Source organism: Leopardus geoffroyi, chromosome C2 (assembly GCF_018350155.1).
Source record: "Leopardus geoffroyi isolate Oge1 chromosome C2, O.geoffroyi_Oge1_pat1.0, whole genome shotgun sequence".
Classification (NCBI taxonomy): Eukaryota; Metazoa; Chordata; class Mammalia; order Carnivora; family Felidae; genus Leopardus; species Leopardus geoffroyi.
The window spans coordinates 108,536,881-108,564,489 of NC_059333.1; the positions used below are offsets into that span (position 1 = coordinate 108,536,881).

Below are 27,609 nucleotides of genomic sequence, written 5' to 3' on the forward strand. Positions count from 1 at the left end.
GGGCAGAGAGAAAGGGGGACAGAGGACCTGAAGTGGGCTCCCTGCTGACAGCAGAGAGCCTGATTGAGGGCTAGAAATCATGAAATGTAAGATCATGACCTCAGCCAAAGTCAGATGCTTAAAGGACTGAGCCATCCAGGCATCCCATGCAGATATTTTTAAATGAATACTTTTAAGTTTCTGAAAAAGTCATTAGATGAACACTTCTGGCATTTATATGAAAGATTTGTATTTCAGGAAAACTCACTAGGGTACCTCTATAGAGAATAGACTGAAGAGTTACAGACAGAAAGCTCCATTAGAATGGAAACCGTGGAGGTCAACTGCAATTTGGAGTAAATTTAGATGAAAGATCTGCTTACCTGTTGATAGGGAAGCTGAAGGTTGGGGAAGTCTGTCTGATGCTAGTAATGTAGATGAAAGTTGTTTCTATATATGAAGTGGTTGAGTATGTTTTAAAGAAAAAGTGATAATGTAATGAGTTAAAAATGGTATCTACCTGTTTTAATAGGCATATTCATTTTTTTCTGAGCTTCAGAGGGGGCCTGTCTAGCTAACATGTTCTTTTCTTACCATCATGTTTCATTTAGCATGGCTGTGGAGACCATATTACTCCAAAGATTGAGTCGAAATAAAGTGATAAAAATGTAGCAATTTGTAAATGTATTGGACTCATTTTAAATATTCATCAGTGAGACCACGAATTCCTTAAAAGCCACAGTGCCTTCTTTTTCGTGAAAAGGTAGCCTGTTATTTTGTTCTAAAGAGCCAACTACTCCCTGGTGACTAGCACGGCCAGTCTCTCACCCTCAGGTTCTTCACCGGCAAAATGAGGACAATGAGGTGCATGTCATAGGATTTTAAGGATATTTAATGAAAGAATGGATGTGCAAAGAAGAAAGGATTTCACACGTGTTTATCCATACTTATCTTTCTCCTCTTCCTCCTCCAGTGCCCCAGTGCTGGGTATACCCAGAAGATACTAACCGTATACGTTTGTTGAATGACCGGCTGAATGACTCGAGGCCCGAATAGTTTCCTCGTTTGTAACGCCAATGACTTGGAAAGCGTGACGGCACCTGTGAAGTGGAATGGCAATAAAGTTTTGCTCATTAAAAAAAGCACCCACGAAACTACAAATCCCGTCCTTCTTTAGGAAGCCGGCTAGCCAAGGGGCTGGCCAGGAATACGGAAGTCTGGTCCTCTTGCCCAATCACGCCGGGAAACGTACATAGCGGTGGCCAATCTTGGGGAAGTTTGCTCCCGCTCCGCGCCGAGTCCCGCCTCGCGTTTAGCGCTGACGGGTCGTCAGTGGATAAGGCGACCGCGGAGGCGGTGCCAGCGGCGTCAGCCAGCTCGGCTTTCCAGGCTCGAGGCTCGGCTCCACCATGGCTCCCAAAGGCGGCTCCAAGCAGCAGTCTGAGGAGGACCTGCTCCTGCAGGATTTCAGCCGCAACCTCTCGGCCAAGTCCTCCGCGCTCTTCTTTGGGAACGCCTTCATCGTGTCCGCTATCCCCATCTGTAAGCGCCGGGAACTGGCGGGCCGGGCAGGCCGTCAGCGGGTCGGGCTGGGCGGGGACGTGGCAGGGCCCGGCGGACTGGCGGGAGTGAGTGCTTGGGCATTTAGCCCGCGGCTGGCTCCGGCTCTCCCAGAGCACGGGGAAAGCGTGTAGCCTCTGTGGGCCTCAGTGTTCTCGTCGGGGACGGGGCTGGGCGGCATCACAGGAAAGTCCCTTGTGAACCCACTCCCAGAGATTGTGATTCATTAGTTCTGGGATGGCGGCCCCTAATCTGGAAACGACCGGATTAAGATTTTGTGCTACAAACATGTGTGACCTGCTCTGTTCCCCCCTCCCCCCACACACAGTTGTTTACCGTTACGAGCTTTAAAACTTTATCGTTGATTATTTTGGAAAAACTAACGAATTAGGCGAGAGTCAGATTCCCATTAACCTTCGACCCGAGAATTGTAGCTTTAGGTGAAACATTTCACGCTGCTGAACGTCGTTTGCCTAATTTGGTAAGAGAGTTTGGACCAGTGCCAAGAGCCCGCGCTCTAAATGGTTTAAGCTTTTTAATGCTATTAGGTCATTTCTAGAATTCTCACTTGGATGAAAGAATTTTGCATACTTGGGCAAAGTTGGTTCTATAGCTCAGGGTTCCCGGATTTGAATCTCCTGTCTCTCCTCCTGCTTGCACGTTTGTTAGGCAGTTAAATCGAGGTTTATTTTCTTTCGGCCTTTTAAATCCCATCGTGCCTTTAACGTGTCGTGCAGCTCTGTGCCTCCTTGATTTCATATAGCCACGTCAGCATGTAAACTATGGCTTGGGACTGCACGTGGTGTTTTGGAACAGCTGTATACTTAGTATAGTAATAATACCTTGCTGATTGAAACGGGAAGTGTGAATTGTGATTTTTATGTGTTTGTTTTTGCCCCTGAGTTTATTCTCATTTCAGAAGAAGCAGAAATCTCATTTGGACTAGTAATGGGAAGGTTCTGTTTTTAAAGTTTTCTGAGCTGGGAAAGTTTGAGACTGTAACTTTATCACTTCTAAAGATCCACATATACTGACCGTATTGGATTTCCTAACCTGGACTCTATTTTATAGGCTTAACTGTAATTAATTGAGCAGGCCTTTGTAGCTGGGTGGTAATGTTTTGTTCCTTTTTGTACCCTTCCCTTCTATCTTCATTCAGGGTTATATTGGCGAATATGGCATATGGATCTTATTCAGTCTGCCGTTCTCTATAGTGTGATGACCCTAGTAAGCACTTATTTGGTAGCCTTTGCATACAAAAATGTGAAATTTGTTCTCAAGCACAAGTAAGTATATTTCTCAAGTTGAAGTATATATTACGTGTTGCACTTTTATATAGAAGAATGTCTTAAAGACCATTTGTATGTCTTGTTTTCAAGAAGTATCAATTGGAGCTGTATATGCTGGGGCGGGGGGGAGGCATACTAATGCTATAAAGAATTATTAACTAAGTGAAGCAGAGACCATGCTTCTGACATTGTTTCGCAAGTAGGTTTTGAGGGAGACATTCGAACAGTTAAGCACTAGCCTTAATCATGGGGTTTATCAGAAAAACAGGAGCAACTGGGTGACTCACTTGTTTAAATGTGTGACTCTTAACATACGCTCAGGTCGTGATCTTGCCGTCATGAGATTGAGACCCATATCAAGCTCTGCTCAGCAGAACCTGCTTGGGATTCTCTCCTCAATGCCCCTCTCCCTCTCTCTGCCCCTTCCTCATGCATGCGCACCCTCTCTCTCTCTCTCTCTCAAAATAAGTAAATAAACTTCATCAGAAAAACAAACCACCAAGTAAGTAAGTTAACATTTCTGAAGCCAAATGGAATTCTTTCTGCAAAGAATAGTTCTGAGTTCTCCATGTACTACTTTTGGACATGAAGAAATGGTCTTTTTTTTTTTTTTTTTAACTCTGACAGATTTAATGCTAATTACAGTTTTTCTTCTAAGTGTGTGAAAATGTAAAAGAGTCTCCTATTTCCTCTATCTTAGGATCACACATAATATGAATTCTAAGTTTGTTGTCCGTATGTTAGGCTTGGGGTGACAAGGAATAGAAACATGTTTAGATGATCTTAATTAACAGGGATTTATTGTAAGAAGCCCAGAAATGGTCTCAGTGGCTGAAAGTGGCTTCAAGAGCTTTTCTGCTGCTGTTCCGGACCCATAGGAGCTCAAGTTTGTGTGACTGCCTTTCTGCTAGACCAGCAGAGTGATCATCTTTGTCATCTTTCTGCTTGGCAGCCCTCTTCACCAACTGCCATTCCGGTTTCAGCCCACCTTGGACTCTGATGTTCTGGGCTGTCTTTCTCGTGAGGCGTGGCCATCTGTGGATAGCGAAGGCCTCAGACCTGGGCACCCTGTATGACCCATGCTTTGTGATGTCCTTGGAATTCAGTTCTTTGAGACTTGACATCTTTTGACTTGTTTTGGGTATTATTTTTCATTAACCTTTTTGGAATTAAAATTAACGGTCTTTTTACCTTCTCATTTCTGCTTTAGGCTTCTTAAGGGCCACTGCCATGTCTTTTATGTCCCTTACAACAGTTAACGGTACATTTAGCTCAGTAAAATTTCAATGACTTACTGACTTGATTTCATAGGTTCTCTCATAGTGGAATTGTTTTCTTTAATTGTAGTTTTGATTTAATATTAAATCCTGCCACTCACATTGGAACTCCTACAGATTTACAAGGTGCATCAAAGCTCAAAGACCCAGGAAGAGGCAGAGTATGGGTAGCTGTTCGTAGGAGAGGGAAGATAGCTTATGTGTTGACAATCTGGATTCCAGTCCCAGTTGTTTTTTTTTTGTTTTGTTTTTTTGTTTTTTTGTTTTTTAACTTTATTTCTTTATTTTTGAGAGAGAGGAGCAGAGAGGGAAAGAGAGAATCCCAAGCAGGTTCCTCGCCGCCCGTGTGGAGCCGGCCACGGGGCTTGATCTCACAAACTGCAAGATCCTGACAGCTGAAATCAAGAGTCTGATGCTTAACTGGCTGAGCCACCCGGTTAACTGGGGTTAGCCACCCCAGTTCTGCTGTTCTTAAATATATAGCCTTTGGCACACATTTCATCTTTTTAGTCGTTGGATTCCTGAGATGTAAAATGGGGATACTAATGGTGCCTCATAGATGGTGAGGATTAAATATGATAACATGGATAATATGTTAAGTATATAGTGTTGAGCACATAACAAATGTTTATGTGCAGTGTCAGAGACATTGAGGGTGAGAGCCTATAGGAATTTTTTTTGAGGTGGAATGACTTAAAATGTTTGCAAAGATGTTTTTCTTTAAGAAATTAAATAGATGGGGGGTGCCTGGGCGGCTCAGTCGGTTGGGCGTCCAACTTCGGCTCATGATCTCACCGTTCTTGGGTTCGAGACCCTGTCAGCCTTGCTGACAGCTTGGAGTCTGGAGCCTGCTTCCTATTCTGTGTCTCCCTCTCCCTCTGCCCCTCCCCTGCTCATGCTCTGTCTCTCAAAAATAAATAAATGTAAACAAAAAAATAAAAAATTAAATAGATGGTATTTTTCTTTTTTTCTGGAGAGGTTCTAAAATAGATAAAAAATAATAGAAGAAAAACAGTTGATTTTGCAGGTCCTCTCATTTGGCTGATTGCTGGGCCACTGGAGTGACCCTCGTTTTGTTTCAGAGCGTTCAGTTCCGCGGGAGATTTATTTTTTAAGAGCCCTAAGAGAATAGAGCTTCTTTTTGAGTTATAATAAACCTGACAGGTTGTTATATGTTTGTTAGGTGAATATAGAAGAGAAATTAACTGGTTAATCTGGTTTGGTCTCTTTGAGATGATTTGTCCTATGGACAGATGATCTGTCCTAAAGACACTTGGAGGTAGCTAACTCTTTTGCAAATAGTTTGTTCCTGTGTCCTAGCATCCTGATGGTGTGTGTGTGTGTGTGTGTGTGTGTGTGTGTGTGTGTGTGTACGTACGTACACACATACTTGTGTGTATTTTTTTCTTTCTGTTCATCTCAGAAAGGTTTCTGCTGTAAACCACATCCATTTCTTATCAGCTGGCCTTAGAAAAAGTGGTCTTATGTGAAGTTCAAGAAACACTTGAAGTTGGTTTGCTAAAGAAGTTCAGAGATCAGAGTCTCTGCCCTTAAGAGCAGGACTTTTACATAATGAATCAAGTGAAGTTGGGAATTTGTGTTTAATTTGTATCCCAGAAGCCCTGTGGTTAAAGAAATGTTGAGAACTATTGCCTTGAATGATCTTGGGCTTTCTTTTCAGGGATCCATCCTAATTTCTCCACATCTTTCCTTGATACACTGACCAGAACTAAATATAGCACAGTAACAAGGAATTAATTAATTGAACATAGAGTGAACAGATTTCTATGTTCCACATCCTGTTGCTTTTAATACATCTCAGTATCATGTTGGACATTTTCATAGTGGGACTGTTGGTATATTTTGCTTATATCAGTTCTTCTATATTTATGGCTAACCAGTGTCTCCTATATTATCAAAAATATACCATATTGAATTTACATGTCATAAACTTTGGCAGGCTTTTTGCATTTTATGATAGGTTAAATTTTATCCTCTCTTTCACTAGCAATCTCATAAAGTTCACCTTACAGATTTTCAAATGAATATACATTTTAATTTTTTGTTTGGCTTGTCACTGAAGATTCTGATCTGATATTTAAAAAAAATTTTTTTTAATATTTATTTTTTGCAAGAGAAAGCGCATGAGTAGGGAGGGGCAGAGAAAGAGGGAGAGAGAGAATCCCAAGCAGGTTCTGCACTGATAGTGCAGAGCCCAATTGGGACTTGAACTCACAAACCATGAGATCATGACTTGAACTGAAATCAAGAGTCCATCACTCAACTGACTGAGCCACCCAAGCACCCCTGATCTGATCTTTTGAATACCACTTCTAGCCTTTTCTGGCTGATAATATATTATCTTTTGATACAACCAGTGGTTCATTTAATTACAAGTGCTATGGTTAATCCCTCATGTGGTATCATTTTTAGTGAAATTAGACTCTGGAGTGGAGTTAAAAGCATTACTTTAATATGTTACAGGTGTTATTTCCCTAATTCTCCTTTGTTTTTTTTTAAGCCTAGTTTTATTTACTGGAATTGAAATCATATATCATTTGCTAATACCTTACCAAATTTATTTGTTGAACAAATAAATTTAACAAATAAACAAAATGGGGTTACAATAATTTATAAATGCATTTGACTTGTTTACCCATTAAATACCTAAACTTTGGAAAATTATCCCCCCCCCCCTTTTTTTTTTCGAGAGCAAGAGAGTGTGCAAGCAAGGGGAGGGGCGAGAGGGGGAGGGAGAGAATCTTAAGTAGGCCCTACTCTGTGCACAGCCCTACACAGGGCTCCATCCCACAACCCTGGGATCATGATAGAAATCATGAGTTGGACACTCAACTGACTGAGCCACCCAAGAGCCCTGGAAAACTACCCTTTTAAGCAGAATTCAAAACATATATCTAATAAACTATATTTCAGAAGTTCTTGAATTCTATTATATTTGGCTATTAAAATACTTGAATTCTGTTATAATATTTGGCTATTATAATAAAATAAACTTGGAATTTTCTGTCAAGATTATTTCTTGAAATGTAAAGTATCGTGTAGTTGCCAATATAAAATATGAGTACAGAGTGTTTCAGATAGTGTGATGTTCATTCCTGGAGCATGTGGAAACATTTTTTCTTTTATTTTCTAGAGTAGCACAGAAGAGGGAGGATGCAGTTTCCAAAGAAGTGACTCGAAAACTTTCTGAAGCTGATAATAGAAAGATGTCTCGAAAGGAAAAGGATGAAAGGTTTGACTTCTAAAATGTTGGTGATAATCAAAACTGGGGATACTTTGTAGAAAATAAGTGTTGGTTTCTGCCTAGAGAATGTGGATAATGGAATTGCAGGAGGTTAAACGTTGATATTGTAGAAGATATAATGGAAGGACAGTTACTGACATTTTGAATTTTTACTACCACCAGATGCTTTTATTTGTGTTCCGTACAGCTCATTTAAAGAGCCATGTGAGGTAGGGCTATTATTTCCATTTTACATTTGAGGAAACAGAACACGGGCAGTGTGGCTTGAGACTTTGTACTTGTAAGTGCTCTCCTGGAGTTTAGGAGCTTGCAGAACTTCATCCAGTGTTGGCTCTGCCACTTGATAGCTGTGAGACCTTGAGCACATTGCCTCACCCCTCTGGGTCTGAAGAGTTTACATTGTATTGTGTGTTAGCATTTTTAGGTGGTGGTATTTCCGTTCCTGAGCTTCCCTAGGGACATCCAGTTCTTGGTTATCTGCATTGGTTGGGAAAGAGAGAACTCTGTTTGTCTCCTGTTGCCCAAATCTGTGCCACATTTGTTAGCCCTTACCCCTCAAATTTTCGTGCCAACTGCTCTTAGAAGGCTTAATAGTCTAATAGCTGAGTAGCAGAAGTCTCTGAATGATTGAATAAACTTGTGCCGAAGAGTTGTTACATGGGCTTAATACAGTCACAAGTTGAGGTGGTTTTCATAGATCTTAAATTTTAGTGTCTGCAAAGTGCTTTGTGAAATGGAATTTTTAACCCACCTTGCTCCAGAAAGACCTTGTGGAGACTTGCAATATTAAAGTGCATATGAAACCAAACAGTACAATTTTGAAAGATCAGAAACCATTTAAAAGTAAAGATGGGTGAATAAGGACCTCGGAGTTAGTTACAGCAGTTGAGCATTGAACTTCGCTCTGAGCTTCCAAGTGTCAGGGTTAGCGTCCGAGGTCCTACACTTTCATTTTCTTTTTTTTTTTTTTAATTTTTTTTTTCCACGTTTTTATTTATTTTTGGGACAGAGAGAGACAGAGCATGAACGGGGGAGGGGCAGAGAGAGAGGGAGACACAGAATCGGAACCAGGCTCCAGGCTCTGAGCCATCAGCCCAGAGCCCGACGCGGGGCTCGAACTCACGGACCACGAGATCGTGACCTGGCTGAAGTCGGACGCTTAACCGACTGCGCCACCCAGGCGCCCCTACACTTTCATTTTCTGATGAGAAGCAGCATGTAAGTCCTTCTGAAAAGAAACTTTCTTGGCACTGAATCTTGGAAGGACTTTATCAAGTCGGTCCTTATTTAAGGGACGCTGAGTAACTTAAACGAACAATGTCTTTTACAGTGGTTTTGAAAAGCCACTAAAACGTTATAGATATGGTTATCTCCTAGATCCTTTGTAAAAATTGAAGGGTACAATATATATGTGTGTTTTTAATCATTTATTTTAAGTAATCTCTACACCCAACATGGGGCTTGAACTCACAACCCTGAGATCAAGAGTTGAATGCTCTACTGACTGAGCCAGCCATGTGCCCTGTGAAGGGTACAATATTAAAATAGTGACAATGAAGGCCTTTTTTCAGGGAGCAGCTTTAATTTGGTCTGGCTGCATAGCTTTCTGATTGTAAATTTTTGCGTAGTATTAGAGGTTAGAGAATCTAGGATTTTTTTTTTAATCTTTTTAATGAATTTATAGTATTTATTAGAAAAGTGGTTCTTAAATTGGAGTATACATCATAGTTACCCATTTTCAAAGTGCTTGTTACAGCTCTGTACGTTTTAGGTGATGAATTATATCAGAGGTGGCAAATGGGTCTCCTCTTGCCTGATTTGGTCTGGCACGTGTTCTTGATCCTGGGATATGTCTCAGAATTTTTCTCAGCATGGTAGTCAGGTAGTCACTCTGAGCGAAGAAGAGTTGGAAGTGGAAATGAAATATCTTTGCCATTCGCTGGATCAGATATTTCAAAGTAGAATGAAGGGTAGGTTTTGTGGATACATAAAATGCAGAGTGTCAGAGGATTATAAAGTTTCTGTTCCTGTCATCAGTGGAAATTTGTGCTGTTCCTATTCATCTCTTAGAAACCACAGCGGATAAAATTATACCCAGGTCTCTACTCAAAATTGACGCTGATACCTGGGACTAAGGCTCTCACTAAGATCTAGTGTTTTTCAAAAAAAAAAAAAGCTAGCATTTTTCTCCCTCAAAAGTAAGTTGTTTCAAGAGAAGGCCTATTAGCACCTCTTTGCCTAAGATGTGTATACCTCAAAGCTACCATCTACAGTCATTTGGAATGGGTACTCCATGCCACTTTGAAACTGCTTTGCTATCCATTCAAGGTTGGAGATCAGCTGAGGAGAATCAGAGGTTCATTGACATTTATCCCAGGATGTGAGTGTTATTTTTTCTTGGTCTGTCATTTAGCATTATGTGATGATAACAGTTCTTGAGTTCTCAGTCTTCCTCTTGTAGGAAGTGTTCCTTGGAAAAATGAGTCTTTGGGAGTGCTCTCCCAAACTAGATTTCTTACCAGTGAAGTTTTGGCAGAACTATTGCTGATGACAGCATTTGAGGGTCTTCATTTTTTTTCCTAAATGAACCAGGATATGGATGGGGTAGAAAAAGTTCTGAAGGCTATCCAAGACAATCCTGTGTATACACTGATAGACAGTGCGTATTGGTCATGCCTGGTCATATTGGGAGCAGGGGCAACCTGAAGGATTGAGCCCTTTCTTTCATCCAGACTGTTTTTGAAGATGGTTTTGAGTCAGGGCATGGCAGGGAGGTAGGGAGAGATGCTCTGATGGAGGTAGGATAATCTAAGCAACCATAGTGAAGGCATGCTAGTAACCTATTTAAGGAACCTGTCTTTTTTGGGTCTTATGCCACAGTCTTAAAAACAGGCAATTGTTCGAGTGTTTTCTAGAATTAAACCACATTGGGCCTTTGCATCTTTCTGAGGTGGTGTTTTCTTTGATCATTGTTAAAATGGTATAATGTATTTCCTCCCAGTTCCAAGTCCTATATATTTTTAAACTTATATTTAAACTTCTCTGAAATCAGGAAGTGTATTAGAGTTGATGGCTGTGCATTTAATGTAGTGTCTTTCACTTCTCCCAAACTTAAATAGAAGTTTTATTAGGTTGACTCTATCCATAGAATTAAGGAACTATGGCATTTATGTTTGAGACCACAAACTTCTTGTGATAAAGATAGTTTATCTCATTTAACTCCTTTACTGTCAAGCTTGTTGACTTTGTATTAGAACATTTGGTGAATCAAATGTAGGAGTTGCCAGGGACATTAGCCATAGTGCTGTCCTTAGGATTGGTGGAGGGGATCATCTGGCCCCGGAATAGTATATATCTTTTGGGAGGATAAAGCGTCAGTGGTGATGGCTTTCAGCCTTTTTGATAATGATCCACAGTAAAATACTTTATCTTTTGACCAAATACACTCAAACATGCACATATGCAAATATTTCAAAAAATGATAATTATCTAAGATAATTATCTAATTATCCATATACTTGATATTTTTCTATTTTAATGTGCGTCTCAGCCCACTCAGTTGTTGTCCCTGAGTGTTGAATCCACCCTGTTGATTTCACATCCTACTAGTCACAGCCTATCCTTTTAAAAATTGCTTTACAAAGTTAACTAACCAGGTGGAATAAAGGCTCCCTTATTCACAGGCCATCTGGAATTTCCTGCTGCTTGTGTGAAGAAGTAAACGAAAAGGTTGATAAAATTTTAATAAATTAATAAACTATAATAAAGTGGATTAAATAAAAAAATTTAAAAATCCTCCTAATGATCAAGCAGATTACTTGTCTGAATTATCTAAAGGTGGCTAACGGCGTTTGCAAAGAAGTCGGCTTCTGTGAGCCACAGCTGGTTGTAATATTGAAGGCTGAAATCTGTAGGCTATTGAGAGTCTCAAGCCAGCAAACAGCCAGGAAAGCTTCATCTGGCTACTGATCATGGAATTTGTTTTAGGTGAGGACCTAGAGAAAGATGTCTCTTTAGGCTGTTGATGAAACCAGGCCAATTATAATTAATCTGTCCCTTCCTGCAAAGCTCTGACTGCCTGGGAGAAAAGGTAATACACCCAGCAGCTATTTTCATTGAGTAAAATACCTTTTTCAGTAGGAAAAGGGGCACAGTGCTGATTAAATTAAATATTAAAAACACATTCTGTTCAGAATGCTTAAGGAAAAACTTACAGTGAACTAGAGCCATGTGGCATATAAAATATTATAATACATATTTATAAACTTGATTTGTTTGTCTGCAGAATCTTGTGGAAGAAGAATGAAGTTGCCGATTATGAAGCTACAACATTTTCCATCTTCTATAACAACACCCTATTCCTGGTCTTGGTCATTGTTGCCTCCTTCTTTATATTGAAGAACTTCAACCCCACAGTGTATCCTTTTAAAGGTTGCTTAGCATTTTTCGACGTCTAGAAGCAGTAGTTCATTTTGGTTTTGATTTGCCTGAGTATTTTACTATAAAGAAAAACTGTCTAGGGAATCGGTCCACTAAATAGCTCGAACTCATGAGATTGTGACCTCAGCCGAGACCGAGTCAGATGCTTAACTGACTGAACCACCCAGGCACCCCAACAGGTGGAGTTTTTGATGTAATAAAACAGCAGACACTTCCAACTTGAATCTTCTGGGAATACTAGAGTGGTTTTCCCCGAACAGTCCAGTTCAGTGACTGAGAGTAGCTCTGAACTTTCACAGCCTCTTTGCTTTCACACGCCAGCTGTAGCCAAAACACTGCTGGGCGGGGGAGACTTCTTTTTCCTTTGCTCTTGGGGGGAACAAGGATAAGTTTCTTCTTCCTGCTCATATTCTTTGATTAGCTCTTCTCCTTTAGGTTAAATGGAATTCAGATGTTTTCTTTGTGATGTGTTCTAGGTTTCTGGCTCAAGTGTTTTTAAAATTGGGACACATTTCCTGTGAATGCTCTTCATTCTTTATAGTCTTCTGTAAATTGTATTTGCAGACAATGGGACTGCACATCATTGTCATTTCATAGTGTCAGGAGGGAAACTGCATTCCATAGAGATGGGCTCTTTTTGTTTTGTTGAACTGCTTTTGGGCTTTTAATTTTTCCTTAACATTAAATTTTTACAGGAACTATATTTTGTCCATAAGTGCTTCATCAGGCCTCATCGCCCTCCTGTCTACTGGCTCCAAGTAGACCATGTCCGCTTTGCCCCCTGGCTTCATATCTACGGGTGGCCTGTGGTATATGGAAAAGTAGCAGGGTGGTCAGAGTGAGAGACACACAAGATGTTTTTATAGTCTGCAGTTTGAGGGTTTGAAAAACACAACAAAATGTAATTCAGTATTTGTGTATTGGCTCTTTTTGACAGATTGTTGAAATTAAAGGAATTGGAAAGGAAACTCCGAGTACCAGGACATTTATTAAAAGGTAAAAAGTGTCATGCAGTGTGCTGTAATCACAAGAGGAGAAAATAACTTGTTTCCTTGATCTGTCAGAGGTCACAGTAACCTGGACTGAGCTGTTATTTATAATAGTAGCAAGAAGTTAATAACTGGTTCTCTGTGTTCTAACCACAATATTACAACTTTTTTTGAACCATAAATATCAGAATGAATCCTTTCCCCTGGGGATTGAACAGAAGCCTCATGTTTACCAGTCTCTGAATTTGTGATTTGAAATAACTCAAAGTTAAAAACAAGGTGTCTCCAACTTGGGGAAGAGAAACTTGTGGAAAAATTTGTTTGCTTGCTTCTTTCTCTTTCTTTCTTTCTTTCTTTCTCTCTCTCTCTCTTTCTCTCTCTCTCTTTCTCTCTTTCTCTCTTTCTTTCTCCCTCTCTCTCTGTCTTTCTGTCTGTCTGTCTGTCTTTCTTACAGAAGAAAGGCAGCCAAGGCAATAGGCTAAAAATAGTGGACAGGCATACGAGGGTAGTCCTGTGGGATTAAAGCATATACTGTTCACTCTATAGTTTTGGTCTTGGGTGGCCAGGGAGGTCAGCTCAACACTACCATGTTGGTTTGACTTGTTAAGAGACTGGAGTCATTGTGTTCCTTGACTAGGGTCTCACACCACTAGAGGAATGTTCAGTAGAGAACTACTTTCCTGAATATTGATGTGTGAAAGGCCAAAGTAATATTTATGGTCTTAGTTCCAGAATTCTAAGAACTCTCCAAGGAATTGTGGTGGTTTTAGTGCTTGTCAGCATTTTTCCATTAGGACCTTGATAAATTTGACCCCTTGGTCCACAGGTTCCTATCGATTATGAGCAGAACCTCTTCACATTAACCTCTTCACCCCTGGGTCTAGCCAAGAGCAGTCTCTTGCACTTTTTAACCAGTGTGTGCAGGGATAATTACAATTTTTCTGGTGCGTGCCATGATTTGAAGAAGTTTGGGAAGCTTTTTAACCTGTAATACTTAAAAGGTTATGGAATCACAAGTGATACAGGTTCATATTCTTATAACTTTGACCACACCCAGTAATTTCAAAAGAACAAACAGTACTTCAAAAGAAATACCCTATCCCTAATTTCTAACCTTACTTTTAATCTTTAGTTTCCATTTCTAAGTTTAAGGTGAATGTTGTAAATATTTGCTGTTTTGTTATAACTTTATAGAAAAGTGTTCCTCAGAAGTTCATCTTCTGTGCTATTGGATATTTTTGGTAGGCCCACATCTAAGAACTTGGAAGGAGGACAGGGGCAGGAGCACATTTGCTTAGTGACTTACATCATCATTGTCTTCATTGAGGATTATATTTCCTCATTGCTTCTAGAAGTTTGCAACTTATTTGGTGCATCATTATCCATAGTACTGTCACTGGATAATATGGAACGAACAGGGAAGTTGCCAGAGAGTCATTTGCAAAGTAGTGAAAGACGTAGGAGGTTTGTTTTTCTTACTATGCTAACTTTTCTTGTAGATAAATAAGGGGTCAGTAGTTTGGTGGCATGGAATTTGTGTATTAAATGCATTTGCTTATTTGACAAACCATCAGGGTCTACTATCAGCTGGGTCAAGTATTTTTTTTTCTTTAATTGCTGGTAGAGAATTGCCACTAGATGTCAGTGTCTGTGTAGAAGGGGGGAAAATTGCCACCATTCTTACAATACCGTGTGCCATACTTACAATAGGGTGGTGAAAAAGGGCATCGGTTTAATATTCTTAATAGAATGTTTCTTGAGTTCATAAACTGAGTAATTTGTAGAAAAGCATATAAGCAAAATTTGGTTTTGTCTTGAATTTTACCTATAGCATTTTTTGGTTCTGATAATTTCTTTCTATACTGTTAGATTTCTATGCATAAGTTTGTAAGGTATATACTCACATTGCCAATTTTCATTCAGGATTTACTGTACAAGTACTTTACTCTTGGGAATTACAGAACTTTTCCTCATCTCTAAAATGGCTATGTGGCACATAGAATCATGATGGGCTGTATCTGGTTTAGTTCATAAAAACCTGCTGTAGAATTTGTATTTTAAAAGACCCCATGTCCAATACCAGTAAAATAAAAAGGATTCTGCTGTAATTGAGATTAAAATCGATTAAATAGCCCCTCCCCCTACACTCCTTGTGGTAAGTAGAGGCTTAAAATATTGGTTCATTTTACATTTTCCTATTTTTAGTTTCTCATTTACAACTTAATAAAAATCTTAGCTAGAAATTATTCTTATAAGCCAGTAAAAATCTACCGGTTGTCCTCTTTGGTAAATTATTCTAAATTGGAAAGAATAATGTACAAGGGTTGAAGTTAACCAAATATGGAGGTTGGATTCACACCCAGGATTCTTGTGAAAGGTTTTATTTGTCAAGTGTGATTAAACTTTGCTTTTTAAAATTTATATTTTCCCTTGACATCTTTGAGAGCCATATGAATAAGTACATAATCTTTATTACATTATTCGACATTACTGTTTAAATTTTTCACACATGTAAAAGTGCATCTTTGTAGTTCCTGAGATAGTAATTAAATGTCTGTGCGGCAGTGACGGGCATAGTGTGGCTCTATTACAGAGCAGCACGTCAGGCCTCTGCCAGCATGTGCCTGCCGTGTTGTCCTGCCCACCCAATTTCTGTGTTTGCAGCATGCGTGCCAGTCACTGCTGTTTCTGGAGACAGAAAGGATGCATAGACCTAGACCGATAGAGAACTAATCTACAGATCTATCTATTTAGGCTCTAGGGGATTATCTCCTACCTCTTGGGACTCTCAGGCAGGGGAATTAATTGAAGATTAGGGTTTTTTGGGTGGTTTGTTTAGATTTTCATGGATGTGGTTAGAGACTAACTTCTCATTGGCTCTTATGAGTGTTCATTGCATCTCTTCTCTCACTTTTGCCTCTTTTTAATGGATTCTGAATTTGGATTCTTAAGCTTTTTTTAACTTAAAATTTTCCCTACAGAATTTTTCATAAAATTCATCCTTAAAAGAGCACGGGACTGGAACACTGAATACTTGGGTTTTAGGCCTGGTTTCCTCATTTGCCAGGGAGTTGTGGCCTGGAAGCTGGCTGGAGTGAGGCTCTGACATCTGCTGACAGATGGTGCACTATTGATGAAGTGACAGTTCTTAAAGTGGGCAGCCAGGCACACAGCGTCTAGTTTGCATTTCCGCTGGCTGAGATTTCAGTATGCAGATGACTGCTAGCCAGGTTACCCTTCGGAATGGTATGTTCTCTGCCAAGACATTCTTTCCAGAAAAGAATATGGGGGTGCATGGAAATTTTTCTTAAGGATATAACTGACATTTCTAATGTATATTTACCATGGCAGACGATTTGTCGGTCAGAAAACTAATGGCTAAGCAATAATGTTTGTATTTGGTTTTAATTGCAGGTGTTTTTAAAAGAGTTTGAGAAGCTTTAGCTTTAGTGCAGAGTATTTCTAAAATCCAATGAGAGATGATATTGTTAGCAGTTAATCATTTTCTTCATTAATAAGAGGAAAAATTTTGGATTGTTATTGAAATCTTTTAATCCTGTTTCTGTTGGGTATCATTCAGTGCTGCTTACTTGCCAACATAATTTTTATTCAGATGATTCTTCCTATCTTATGGAGGTGGATATATATATATATATACATATATACACACGCACGCACTCTTACAATGAAAGATCAGAGAAAAACTAATTGAGATTAAGTGCACAAAATGCTTTTATTACTCTAAGCAAAGAAGTTAAATTGCAGTTCCAGTTAGCCAACTTGAGCTCATTTATGCATATAGTAGTTCACTGGATTGAATACACAATGAACAACTGAAAGATCCATTTCCATCATTAATCTGGTACTCCTAGGCAAAAACCCAACTGTTTCCTTATTAGAATACAGGTAGTAGTAACAAAAAAGAAAATTCATTGGTATTTCACACTAACGCTGTAAGATTTAGAACTTCATCATGAAATACATATTTGGAAATGGTGGCAGAAAATAGCATTTTAAGCTGATGGTATAATCTTTAAACGTCAAAGTGATTTCTATACGGGGTACTGGCTAGCCAGAAAATTAGAATTTTGTACATGCTCATGTGTCCAAATAGAGAGCTAGGATTCCCCCCCCCCCCCAAAGTTTTCCTTCCTTACAGGTACACACAATATAGTCTCACAATTTTTCTCAAGTGACATGAGGGTAGGTAACCAGTAATGGCAAGTTTAGACTTCTGCTTCTGTGTGCAACAAGGCTAGGCCCCTTTAATCCATGCAGAGAGCTTCCATGCATTTAGTTTAGTGCATATATAATATGGTTTATAGAATGAGGAAATTCTTTAACATTTGTTTTTCACTAGGCAAGTTAATTCACCCAGCATATTCTGAGTAGTGATAGCATTTTTCACAAAGTCCATGATTCACTTTCATGATGACTGCTCAAAAACAAGCATTATATTGTAAAATCCCAGTGCTAATTAAACAGCAAACATTTGCCTTTGTGGATATTTTACAGGTTTACTTACAAAACTGAGCATTTGTGTATTTATTTTTAAAGCTCAAATATTTAAACTTGCAGAAGCTGTGCCTACAAGCAGTCAGAAGTATAAAGCAGGTTTTAATAAAATGTAGTCAAAAGTGAACACTTCAGTTGCATATACATTACATTTTATTCAAAGCTAAGCTTCCATAGCAATGTAATCCTCCCTTTCGTAAATTAGCCATCCTGTCTCAAAGATTGGGTGTTCATCCTTTAATTATCTCTGTATGGGAATGGACAGAACGTTAATAGAATCTTAATAGAGACGCTTTGGGTCAGTTACAATACAGGGTCATTCTCGGGGCCAAGCAACAGTGAATATTTTTAAAAGGTAATGAAAGCAAATACCTAGGAATTTTAGTTTTGTTTAATGACAAGTGAGACAACCTTTGATAACCTTCATGTGAAAATAGGGGGAGAAAAAAGTAAAATTGTTTGTTCTCCCAAGTAAGACTTCTGAGTGAACGTAGCCTCCTCTTTCTGATGCAATCCACATTGCATCTGTGGATTTTATTCATTTGAAAAAATAGATCTGTACAGCCTACTTTAAGTTACTAAATGCCTGAAGGCACTAGGTCTTCCCCTCATATCCTTCCTATGGCATAAGCATGAGGTGTACAGAGCAATGCAAGAACAGGTGACTCCAGTCCAAGGTAAGAAAATAGAATGGATTTTCTTGGTTGTGAGTTTTCAGATGTGCTCGTTATTCAGGTGCACAGTGGTAGCGACAGCAGGTACCTCAGAATCCAGGAATACTAGAGGTTGAGCAGCAGGCTGCTAAGTGACTCAAAAGACTGGCTAGTAACACCATTCTGTACCAGTGTAGACCGCAGTTTTAACCATGCAGGTCCTATGGCTCATGCACTGCTTTATGATCTATAGTCCTTTTTGCTGTAGGGCTTGTTTCGCAATATATTATCAATCTCATTTACCACGTGTGATGTCATCTTTGGGAGAACCTAGAGCATGAGAAGTACAAAGGATACAGTTGGTTGGTACCTGATCATTTGTTCTTTGTGCTTAATATTAAGCAAAGTCGTCTAGACTTACGTACATTTATAAACCACAACTAGAATGTAAGGTCCCTGGCAGACTGTAAGCTCCTTGAGGTCAGGGACCTTGTTTTTTTCTGTCACTGAATCTCCTATGATAAGAGTGCTTGGCTCATAGTTGGTGCTTCTAAGTATTGCTTAACTGAATAAAGGCATGCTGTGTAAATGAAATACACATGGAAATACGAGTCACATGATTTTAGATTTTCTAATGGCCACATAAAAGTGAAAAGAAACGTGAAGTTCATAGTTTTACCCCATTTTATCTAAAACATTTCAACATGTAGTTGGTATAGAAAATTAAGATGCTGTACGTTTTTTAAGTATGAAGTCTTTCAAATCCAGTACATGTAACAGAGCACATCTGCATTCTGACAAGCTGGTTTTGTGCACTAAAAAGCCACTTGTGGCTAGAGGCTAGGGTTGTGGACAGCACAGATCTAGAGACTGAGAGAGATTTTTTGCCACTGGTGGTCACAACCCTGGTGAAGGATGGGCAGGGGTTAACAGGCATCCCTCGTAGATGGAATGGCTCATGAGAGAGAAGTCTGTGAGATGAAGAAAGTGTAGAGTGGGTGGTGATGGTAGGGATAGGAAAGGGGAAATTGGGACAAACAGCGTGGAAGCCCTCAAATGCCACTTTTTGGAGTTGGGACTTGATTCTGTGGTCAGTGGGGAACCTCTCAGGACTTCTGAGCTGGGAGTGACCCTGTCAGGCACCTGGAGGTAGTTTGAAGGAGATTGAAAGGGAATGCAGATACTAGAAATTTCTTGCTGTTGGAGCCAGAGATGATAAAAGCATGAACTAACGGGTGGTAGTGAAGTAGAAAAAGACTGGATCAGAAGGACATTTTGGAGGAGGATGATGGTTTTAACACTAGAAGGATAGAGGTGTAGATTATGGAGACAGAGAGCCACAGGAGTGGTTTGGAATACGAGAAGTTTGAAGTAGGAGGTGTTGAGTTTAAGGTGTCTAGGGGAGATCCACAGGGGCATAGCTCCGTAGGCAGCCGAGTGCAGCTGTGGGTTAGTGCTGGCAGGAGGATTGGAGTTGAGGGTTTGTGAGTCATTTGTGTAGACATGCTGACTGAAGCCCTGGGAGAGGATGAGATCACCCAAGGCTCGCGTTTATCATGAGAGGGGGACCAAGGGCACACATTACACCATAAGAAGAGGGACAAAGGCAGACTTTTTTACAGGAATAGACTGACCCTGTGTGGAGACTCTGGCAAAATACAAGCATGATGGCCAGTTCTGAGGTTTCGGCCTCACCCTTCCTCTGCTGCAATCATGCTGGCCTGGGTGACCTTGTCTCCACTCAAGTGCTGTTCTCAAAAGCCTTAGGGTTTGGCAGAAGAGTAGAGCTACTCCGCCTAAGAAACTAGTTCTGGTTAACGTTTTCCTATCTGAAGCTAAAGGGAGAGTTTCATTTCCCACCAGCTTTGGAACCTCAGAATTGAAACTAGTGTGTTCTTTCAAACGAGACTACAATAAAGAGACCCAAATCTAGAAACTAGATTTGTGGCAAGTTTTGTCTAAAATATAATGGGTTAGCCATGTGAGGAAAAAAAAATTCTTCCATTACACCAAAATAAATTTCAGATAGAGATTTAAACATTAAAAAAAGAAACCATAAAAGTACTTGAATAAAACATGAAAAAATGTATATATAGCCTTGTAAGACTTAAAATTTTTAAGAGAAGCCATACATCCAGAATTTTATGTGAAGTCGCCCGATTTTTAATGTTGGCAACTGTTGTAAAACATTTTCATCCACTACAGATGACACAAACATCCCACAGGCTACCAGTTTGCCAACCTTGCTGTTCTACTGACTGGAATAATTGGTGGATTGAGGATACCAAGGAAGGAGAACAGTGAGGGGAGATGAGCCCTGTATGTGAAGGGCCTGCCTGCTGAGAAGCCTGGATTTCTCTGAGGAGGTGATGGGGAGCCTCAGAAGGGAGAACATTGCTTCTCTCCACCTTCTAGGTGGAAGTGGGGTGGATGGGGGCCTGTGCAGGTGATGGCTGCCTGCCTGCAGCTGTGGTTTATCCTCTCCAGTCGGCCATTTATTGAGGCTCTGACTTGTATGTCCCTCCAGTTTACGCATGGCTGAGGCACATTCCATCCCTTAGAGCAGCTGGCTTCTCGTGCCCATTAGAAATTTCCTTTAACCACTGTTGGCACTGCACACTTCCTGTCCTGCCGCCAGTCCCACCACGGCTGGGTGCCCCCAGCTGCCCAGTCACAACGGGTGGAAGTTTGCTGGGCTGGCCGGAGGTGGGAGTGGAAAGGGGGAGGGGATGATGAAGCCTCCAAGGTAGCAGCCTCCGAGCTTGGGTAGCATCCCTATTATCTTACCTTTTGAGCATCTCTTACCGCATCCTGCTATCAGCCTGAGCCTTGCTAGGGAGGAAATGCTTTGAGAAGATGACAGACTCCGGAGTTTTCCTCTGAAATACATCTTTTGCTACCTGGAGTACTCCCACAGCCCAGGAGTTACCTCTTTTTACCGTTCCCAGGCAGTATTAACTCCCCCTGGGATGGCAGTGGTCACTATTCGCATGGTAGGAATCTCAGTTCCTCCCTTTTCTGGCTGAGCCATCAGCAAGTCCTGTCTGTGTCCAAAGCCTGTGGAATCCATCCACTTCACCTCTATAGCCGCCATCCTAGCTAATCCAAACCAGCATCTCTCATCACCTGGACAACTGCCTTTGCCTTTCTTCATTCCACTTTCTACAAAGCAGCCAGCACAGTCTTTAAAAATTCAAATAACAGCATGTCCTTAAAACGCTCCGAAGGATTTGTTGCACATACAACAAAACTAACCTTTTTAGTGTCCTTTGAAATCCATCTCCTGCCTGACTCCACTTTAATGCATCTACTGTCCCTTTTGCTCACTACATGTTGGCCACGTTAGCCTTAGGCTGGCAGTTCCTGGAAAAGGCCAAGTTCCTAATGGTGTCCAGGCCTTTGCATTGTTCTCCACTGTGTCTGGAATGCTCTTGCTTGGGTTTTTCATATGCTGCGTTCTCCCCTTTTGAACTTCAGGATACACCTATCCCAGAGGGGCCTTTGGCACAAACATTATCTGAAGTAGGCCCACCCATTTCTCAGTCTCTGTTACAGAACCCTCTTTAGTTACCTAATAGTCCTCACATTTTGAAATTATTTCATGTTTATTATGTGCTTCTCCCACTGGAATGTAAACTCCTTAAAGCCTGGACAGTATCTTTGTCTGTTACGGTGTCTCCAGTGCCTGGTGCATAGTAGGCTGTCAAAGATCTGAATGAACTAAGGGATAGATTGATTTTTTTTTTTTTTATCTGATTCACTCTTAGCCAGCCCGTGATCTCATGAGGGCAGAGGCCAGTTCTTTGCTCAGTACCTTCCATGCCTAGCGTTGTGCCAAACATACAATACATACTAAATAACTCTTAATGGAATTGAAATCATTGGATTGAATTTCAGTTGTGTACAGACTGTTCCTCTGTTTCCTCCTTGTCACCGTGTAGTCTTATCTTTTCCCAGAACATCAGTGAAAATAAGGTAGGGGTGACTTTCATAAGAAGGCGCATTCCCCATACGGGATGGAACCCCATAGAGTTCTGGGAGGAGTTGGGGGGCTGGAGAGGTTCTTCATAGCAGGGGCAGTTGCACAGCCCTAAGAAAGTGATGATGGGAAGGAGGTTGGCACCATTTATCTCCCAGCATATTCTGGGCTATTTGCCAAAAGGGTTTTTAAAAAATGTTTTAAGTTTAATCAAGTTTGTTCACACCTCCATGGGTTTCCTTTTGGAAGGGTTAATGGGGCTTGTTTCAGGGATGGGCAGGCAGGGGAGACCTTTCTGTTCCCCAGTGAGCAGTAGGAAAATAGACAACCATACCTGTTGTGGCAGGTGCTGGCTGTGGCAAGAGTAGTGGGCAGGGTCCTTAGGACCCTCAGGGCTGAGCGTGGGGCAGGCTCAGGACTGAGGTATGGCCTTTAGGGCACGGGATGGTCACAGCAGCCATTAACCTCACCCTCTCCACAGATAAAGCCCCCAGGAACATCTCTCTCCCACTTTCTCTCTCACTGCCGATGCAGGTTCCTACCAAATCCAATCCACTTCTTCCCCAGGGAAGGTGGTTAGTCCTGAATTTGCCGCTAGAAAGATGTGATCCTGGAAATCCAAAATAGAATTTTGAGCCTACATCCTCTTAAAATGTGGGAAACATTCATTCAACAGGTATTTGATTGTTGACTAAGAGACACAGTATGCTAGGAACTAGAAAATCGGTGGAGATGCCAGAAAGTCTCTGACCTTGGGGAGCTCACATTCCAGTGGGGAGACAGGTAATCCTACTACATGATCACAAATACTGTGGTGGGGAGGAGGAATACAGGATGCTATGGGAGCAGAAAGGGGTGGGGGGCTTGGCACAATGTAGATTGGCAACTATTTGGGGAAAGGAGTAATGCATAATTTCAGGTAGGTTATTAAGCAGGTTTTTATGGTCAGGCTTGGGAATTCAGTCGCCCAGTGTAACATTGCTTGGGTCTTGGAATGCACTGTCCTACATACCATCCTGAAGAATGTGCTTTGACAGTATCGCCTGTTCATAAGAGGACACCCCTGGATCCATGTCCTGTAAAAGTTCTGTTGCTTCTTGGGCCTTTGTGTACCCCCCTTATCCTAAGCACCCCCCCCCCCCCACACACACACACACCCCAGCTAGAAACAGATGGCCTTTCCCTCTATTAGAGGCCTTCATGCAGCTGTGACACAATAAAGGACAGAGGTGGAAAGAGATGGGACACTGCCTGGGGACATCTTCCACGGACCATGATAGTCTCTGGAGTTTACTGGAAAGGCCTGTAGTACTTGCCTGAATGGCACCGAGGTTTTCAATGAGTTGTTCAGGAGTGGATGATCCCAGGAGCACGGAACTCACACCCTCATTTCTCAGGCACCATGCTGGGAAGAAAGAACACTTGGTCAGGATGTCAAAACACTTCTGCTTATCGATTAGCTTATAAACACTACCTGTAACGCCAGTTGTTGCAACCAAAACTTTTGGGGGAGGACAGACCGTGCTTTCCAGGATTAAATACCTCAGCAGCAACAGCTGTCATGGAGAGGGTTTAGTACAATCTCTGCATTTTAGCTGAGGGCTTAGGGCTTGTACATTTTCTACATGAGTAGAAATGGCTGGGATATCCAATCCGGCTGTCCACGCCAGGAACACACTCTTGCTCCTGAAAACACCAGATCCTGCTTCCTGGCAGATCCCTGCGTTTCCGTTTCCATCTTGGCGCACAGTCTCCTGTCTTTCCATCTTACTCGTGCTCTTTTTTCTCATCTGTTATGTAGAGTCCTGTAGACCCTGGGTGTCTTCTTCCTTTGTTTCCTTCTACTTGTCAAACTTCTCTGGATCTCCCTAGTCTAAGATTCAACCTATGTTGATTATCTGCTTCTCACCAACCTTCCACCTCCTCCTCTGCATCTCTAGCAACCTCCGCCCTTAAACCCTCTAGCCCCTGTCCCCTCTCTCAGCAGATGACCTGGTATCCTACTTTATGTAGAAAAGTCCGTTCTGTGGGATATTCTTCAGTAACCTACAAGCACATATGTATGTGTGTGTGTATATATATATATATATATATACACACACATACATACACCGTCTGTTTTCAGATGAGGTGTCTGGTTTCTGTCCAAGACCAAAGTCTGCCCTGGATCTGACTCCTTTTGCCTTTTCTTAGACTTGTTTCATTATTGTTTCTGGCTTTCTCTCCTGAATCTTAAGTCTCTTACTGTCTTCTTCCTCTTTATCAAATTTGTCCCATTCTAAAATTAGCCTCCTCTAACCCTTCATAACTTGACTAGCTACTGCCTCACCCTTTTCCCCGTAAGCTTCTAAAAGGCATATAAAATGCCTTCCTTGCCTCCTAGTCCCCTTCTTAACTGTGTCAGAAGCCAAGTTCCCTGGGAACCTCCTTGTGGCTACAGTAGATGCCTCCATTCATAGATGTCTGGAACTAGAAGTTTCTGGAGAGTCACAGATGCAGTGTCTGCTGTACATCCTGCTAGGTGTCCCGCAGGCGCTGCACACTTCTTGCTACTTAACTACGAAGCCTGTCTTTCTTGTGTTCCCAGCCTCATTTAGTGGCCTTCCCAGCAACTGGGCCTTCCAATCCCCAAACCAGGGAGCTACCCTTAGGAACTTTTCTGAGCCCTCATTCCCTTTTAATTACTGTGTTTCGTTGATTATTCCTCCTAAATACTTCTTTAATCCAGTAGCTCTTGGCATTGCAGCATGCATCAGAATCACCGAGAGGGCTTGTGAAACAGTTACTGGGTGCCATCCTGGAGTTCGTGACTCGGAAGGTCTGGAGTGGGGTCTGGGGATCTGCATTTCTGCAAGCTTCCAGGTGCTGCTGCTGGTTCAGGGATCAGGCTTATTGTAAAACCTTGATGTAAAATTTACCCAGTTAAAGTGTATAATTCAGCAATTTTTCGTAAGTTTATCATGTGCAACCATCACCATTGACAGTTAATCCCGTTTGTACCTCCACTCCCAGCAGACCTCTAATCTATTTTGTACCCCTATAACTTTTTATTACTTCCAGACATTTCATTTACATGGAATCCTATAACCTGGATCTTTAAGTCTGACTTCTTTCACTTAACATAATGTTTATAAGGTTCGCCATGTTCTAGCACGTATTAATATTTCTTTTATTGCTGAACAGAATTCCATCTTGTGGATGTAGGACTACACTTTGAGAATCACTGCTCTGGTTCCACTGCCTACTGTCCTTATTCAGGACCTCACCTTCTCTCTCCTGCACAACTGTTTTTCCCACCTCTTGACTGGATTTTCTCTCCTTTTCCCCCATACATCTGTCACACGTCAACCAGCAATGTTTCCAGATGTAAATCTCATCATGTCACTTGCCTGGTCAAAAGTTCTTCAATATAATCATTGTCCTGTGAGACGAAGCTCTCATTTCTCACCCTGGCAAACTTACTAGAACGCTGTCTCTCCAGCTTCAGGTCTTCTCATTCCCTGCCTTGAAATTCGGGGTGCAGTAGCACTGAACTGTTTGTAAATCCTTTCCATCCCCAAACATCATGCTGTTTTCCTGCCCCTCAAGCCCTTGGCTCAAGTGTGCCCTCGACCTGGAATGTCCCTGTGCCTCACTAACACCTACTCATCATTTGAAACTCTTCACAGATGCTTCACTGCTTTCTCCCAGAGTCCTTCCCTTTGAATCCCAGGTGGGGTCAGACCCTGCACTTAAGACTTCCATGATCCTCTGTGCCCTTCTCAATTATTTTATTACAACACTGTACTAATCTATTCTCTTGCCTACCAGGCTGTGAGATATTTGTTATTTGCACTGGGATGCTCAGCACCCAGCCCAGTACCTGTACATGGTAGGTGCTTGTTACATGTTTGTTGAATAAACACAGATGTGAATGATGGGTGGCTGTCCGGAAGCATTTCTTCTGTCCCCATCTGCTCAGGCCTTGCAACACATACTCTTAAGCAGTTAACATGCTCAGGCCTTTTAAGGCAATCACTAAATCTTTCCACGTGGACAAAATAAAACTATGAAGGCAACAGGCCAAGAGATGCAGGACTTTTTCTTTTTTTTTTTTTTTCCTTGGCTGCATTGTTTCCTGCTTTGCACTTAGAGAACTCCTTTTGGCCCTAGTGGAAGTTCTGAGGTCAAAGCAGGGCACTGGGAAGATTATTGCCCATAAACTACCTGATGCCAGCAACAGCCAGTTTTCCTCATGGGCTGTAGGACATAGGAGGATCCACTGGGCCGAGCTGACCAGTGTGATAGGTAACACACACAGATGATTCAAGATAATTGGCATCTAATCAAGTGTCCTTAACCGTCCTATCCAGAATGCCTATGATCAGGGTGTGAAAGCTGGCTCCCGTGCAGGTGTGTGCCGTGGGAGCGAGCCCAGGGCCGGGTTCAAGGAGTTTGTTTCCTGCCAAAGGATTCCCTTCCCCCTACACCCTTTCTAGCAGATCAAAGGTAACATGCCTGGAAATCATTTCCCTCTTGGTTTGAGAGTTCTGTGCTTGAAAGCAAAACTACTTGTTTATAAAGAAAGAAAAAAAATGACAGGCAAGACATCTAGGGGCACAGAGGGAGGAAAGGGAGAATCAGAGCATGTTTTAGACTGTAAAGAGCATCTTTCATGTGTATCTAACATCTAGTGAAAGTCTAAATCTGGTAAAGGTTTCCTCTTTAGAAAGACCGTGTTCTGTCTTTCAGAGCTAAATTCAGTACTCACTGTCACGTCACTGCCTAAAACCATATTTACGACCATATTTGAAGAATAGATGTTTCTCTCTGTGCCTGTCACTTTGACCACATGCTGAGGCTAGGAGTGGACAGAGTTTTAGGTCCAGGGTGTCTAATTCTTTGCAAAAACAGCAGCAGCATTGTTACCACTTCCTGGGTACCTACTCTTTGCTTTATATCTATAATTTTGCTCTACTCAACAAATTTATAAGGTATCTATTATACCCCTTTTATAGATGAGAAAATTAATAGGTTAAATAACTTGTTCATGGTCAAATAGCTAATACTTTTTACTGTGCTTGTTAAAGTTACAGGAATGCTAATAATCATATCATTCTTTGGCTTTTTTGTTTTTTGAAAGAAAATATTAAAACAAGGCCTGTATATATACTTAGGTTAAATGATAGTCCCCACCTCCCCTTTCTGTCTCTGATGGCAGCCATTTTTTTCCTGCCTTGCAACCACAGACAGATCATGCATCTAACAAATATTCTATCACATCATTTTATTTTCATAAAACTTATCTTGAGCTTTTTATCTCATTTCACTATCAGATTAGCCCCAATTCCTGCTATTTCTTAATCTTTAGGATTTTTTTTCTAGACTCTACACCCATTTTATTCTTTTCTCATAACTACCCCGTGGATTTTTTGTTTTTTTTTACCTTCAGTTTCTTTTGTAAAGTGGAGATAACGACAGCAGATACTCTGTTAACATCTGTAAAGTAGGGCTAGTGATAGCATACATCTCATGGGAGTGTTTTGATGATTAAGGAGACAACAGTGTGTATAAAGTGCTACTGTAGAGCAGGGAGCTGAAAGTCTCCAGTCTTGTCTTTTTAATACTTAGCCTCTAAGCCACATGTGGCAGCTGTTGGCAACATGAGAGGTGTTTGGCCTGAA

The 27,609-nt window shown here is 41.2% G+C and overlaps 2 protein-coding genes and 1 long non-coding RNA gene across 7 annotated transcripts in view; 1 reads left to right on the top strand and 2 right to left on the bottom strand.

Annotated features, from left to right (window-relative positions):
• Window positions 1-853: 853 nt before the first annotated feature.
• Window positions 854-1,326, bottom strand: LOC123611352. Its single transcript, XR_006718612.1, has 2 exons — window positions 1,232-1,326; window positions 854-1,079 (listed from the first exon to the last, which is right to left on the bottom strand). It is a non-coding gene; the product is annotated as an uncharacterized LOC123611352 (long non-coding RNA).
• SSR3 (signal sequence receptor subunit 3) lies at window positions 1,281-12,778 on the top strand. Its single transcript, XM_045503174.1, has 5 exons — window positions 1,281-1,521; window positions 2,699-2,825; window positions 7,260-7,358; window positions 11,656-11,787; window positions 12,506-12,778. Exons 1-5 carry the CDS (start codon window positions 1,389-1,391, stop codon window positions 12,570-12,572), a joined length of 558 nt encoding a protein of 185 aa, XP_045359130.1. The 5' UTR covers window positions 1,281-1,388; the 3' UTR covers window positions 12,573-12,778.
• A 3,729-nt stretch (window positions 12,779-16,507) lies between these two features.
• The window catches only part of KCNAB1 (potassium voltage-gated channel subfamily A regulatory beta subunit 1), a 413,540-nt gene continuing 402,438 nt past the window's right edge, over window positions 16,508-27,609 (bottom strand). For all 5 annotated transcript variants that reach the window (XM_045503172.1, XM_045503169.1, XM_045503170.1 and 2 more), the window contains 2 exons: window positions 23,263-23,351; window positions 16,508-18,297 (listed from right to left, as the gene is read on the bottom strand). In XM_045503172.1, the coding sequence (XP_045359128.1) occupies window positions 18,208-18,297; window positions 23,263-23,351 (179 nt within the window). In that variant the 3' untranslated portion in view covers window positions 16,508-18,207. The remainder of the gene's footprint in view (window positions 18,298-23,262; window positions 23,352-27,609) is intronic.

Coding starts and splice junctions, on each gene's coding strand:
- SSR3 (XM_045503174.1), top strand. CDS start 1,389: ATGGCTCCCAAAGGCGGCTCCAAGCAGCAGTCTGAGGAGGACCTGCTC. Junction 1,522..2,698: donor CGTGTCCGCTATCCCCATCT/GTAAGCGCCGGG, acceptor ATCTTCATTCAG/GGTTATATTGGCGAATATGG. Junction 2,826..7,259: donor AAATTTGTTCTCAAGCACAA/GTAAGTATATTT, acceptor TTTATTTTCTAG/AGTAGCACAGAAGAGGGAGG.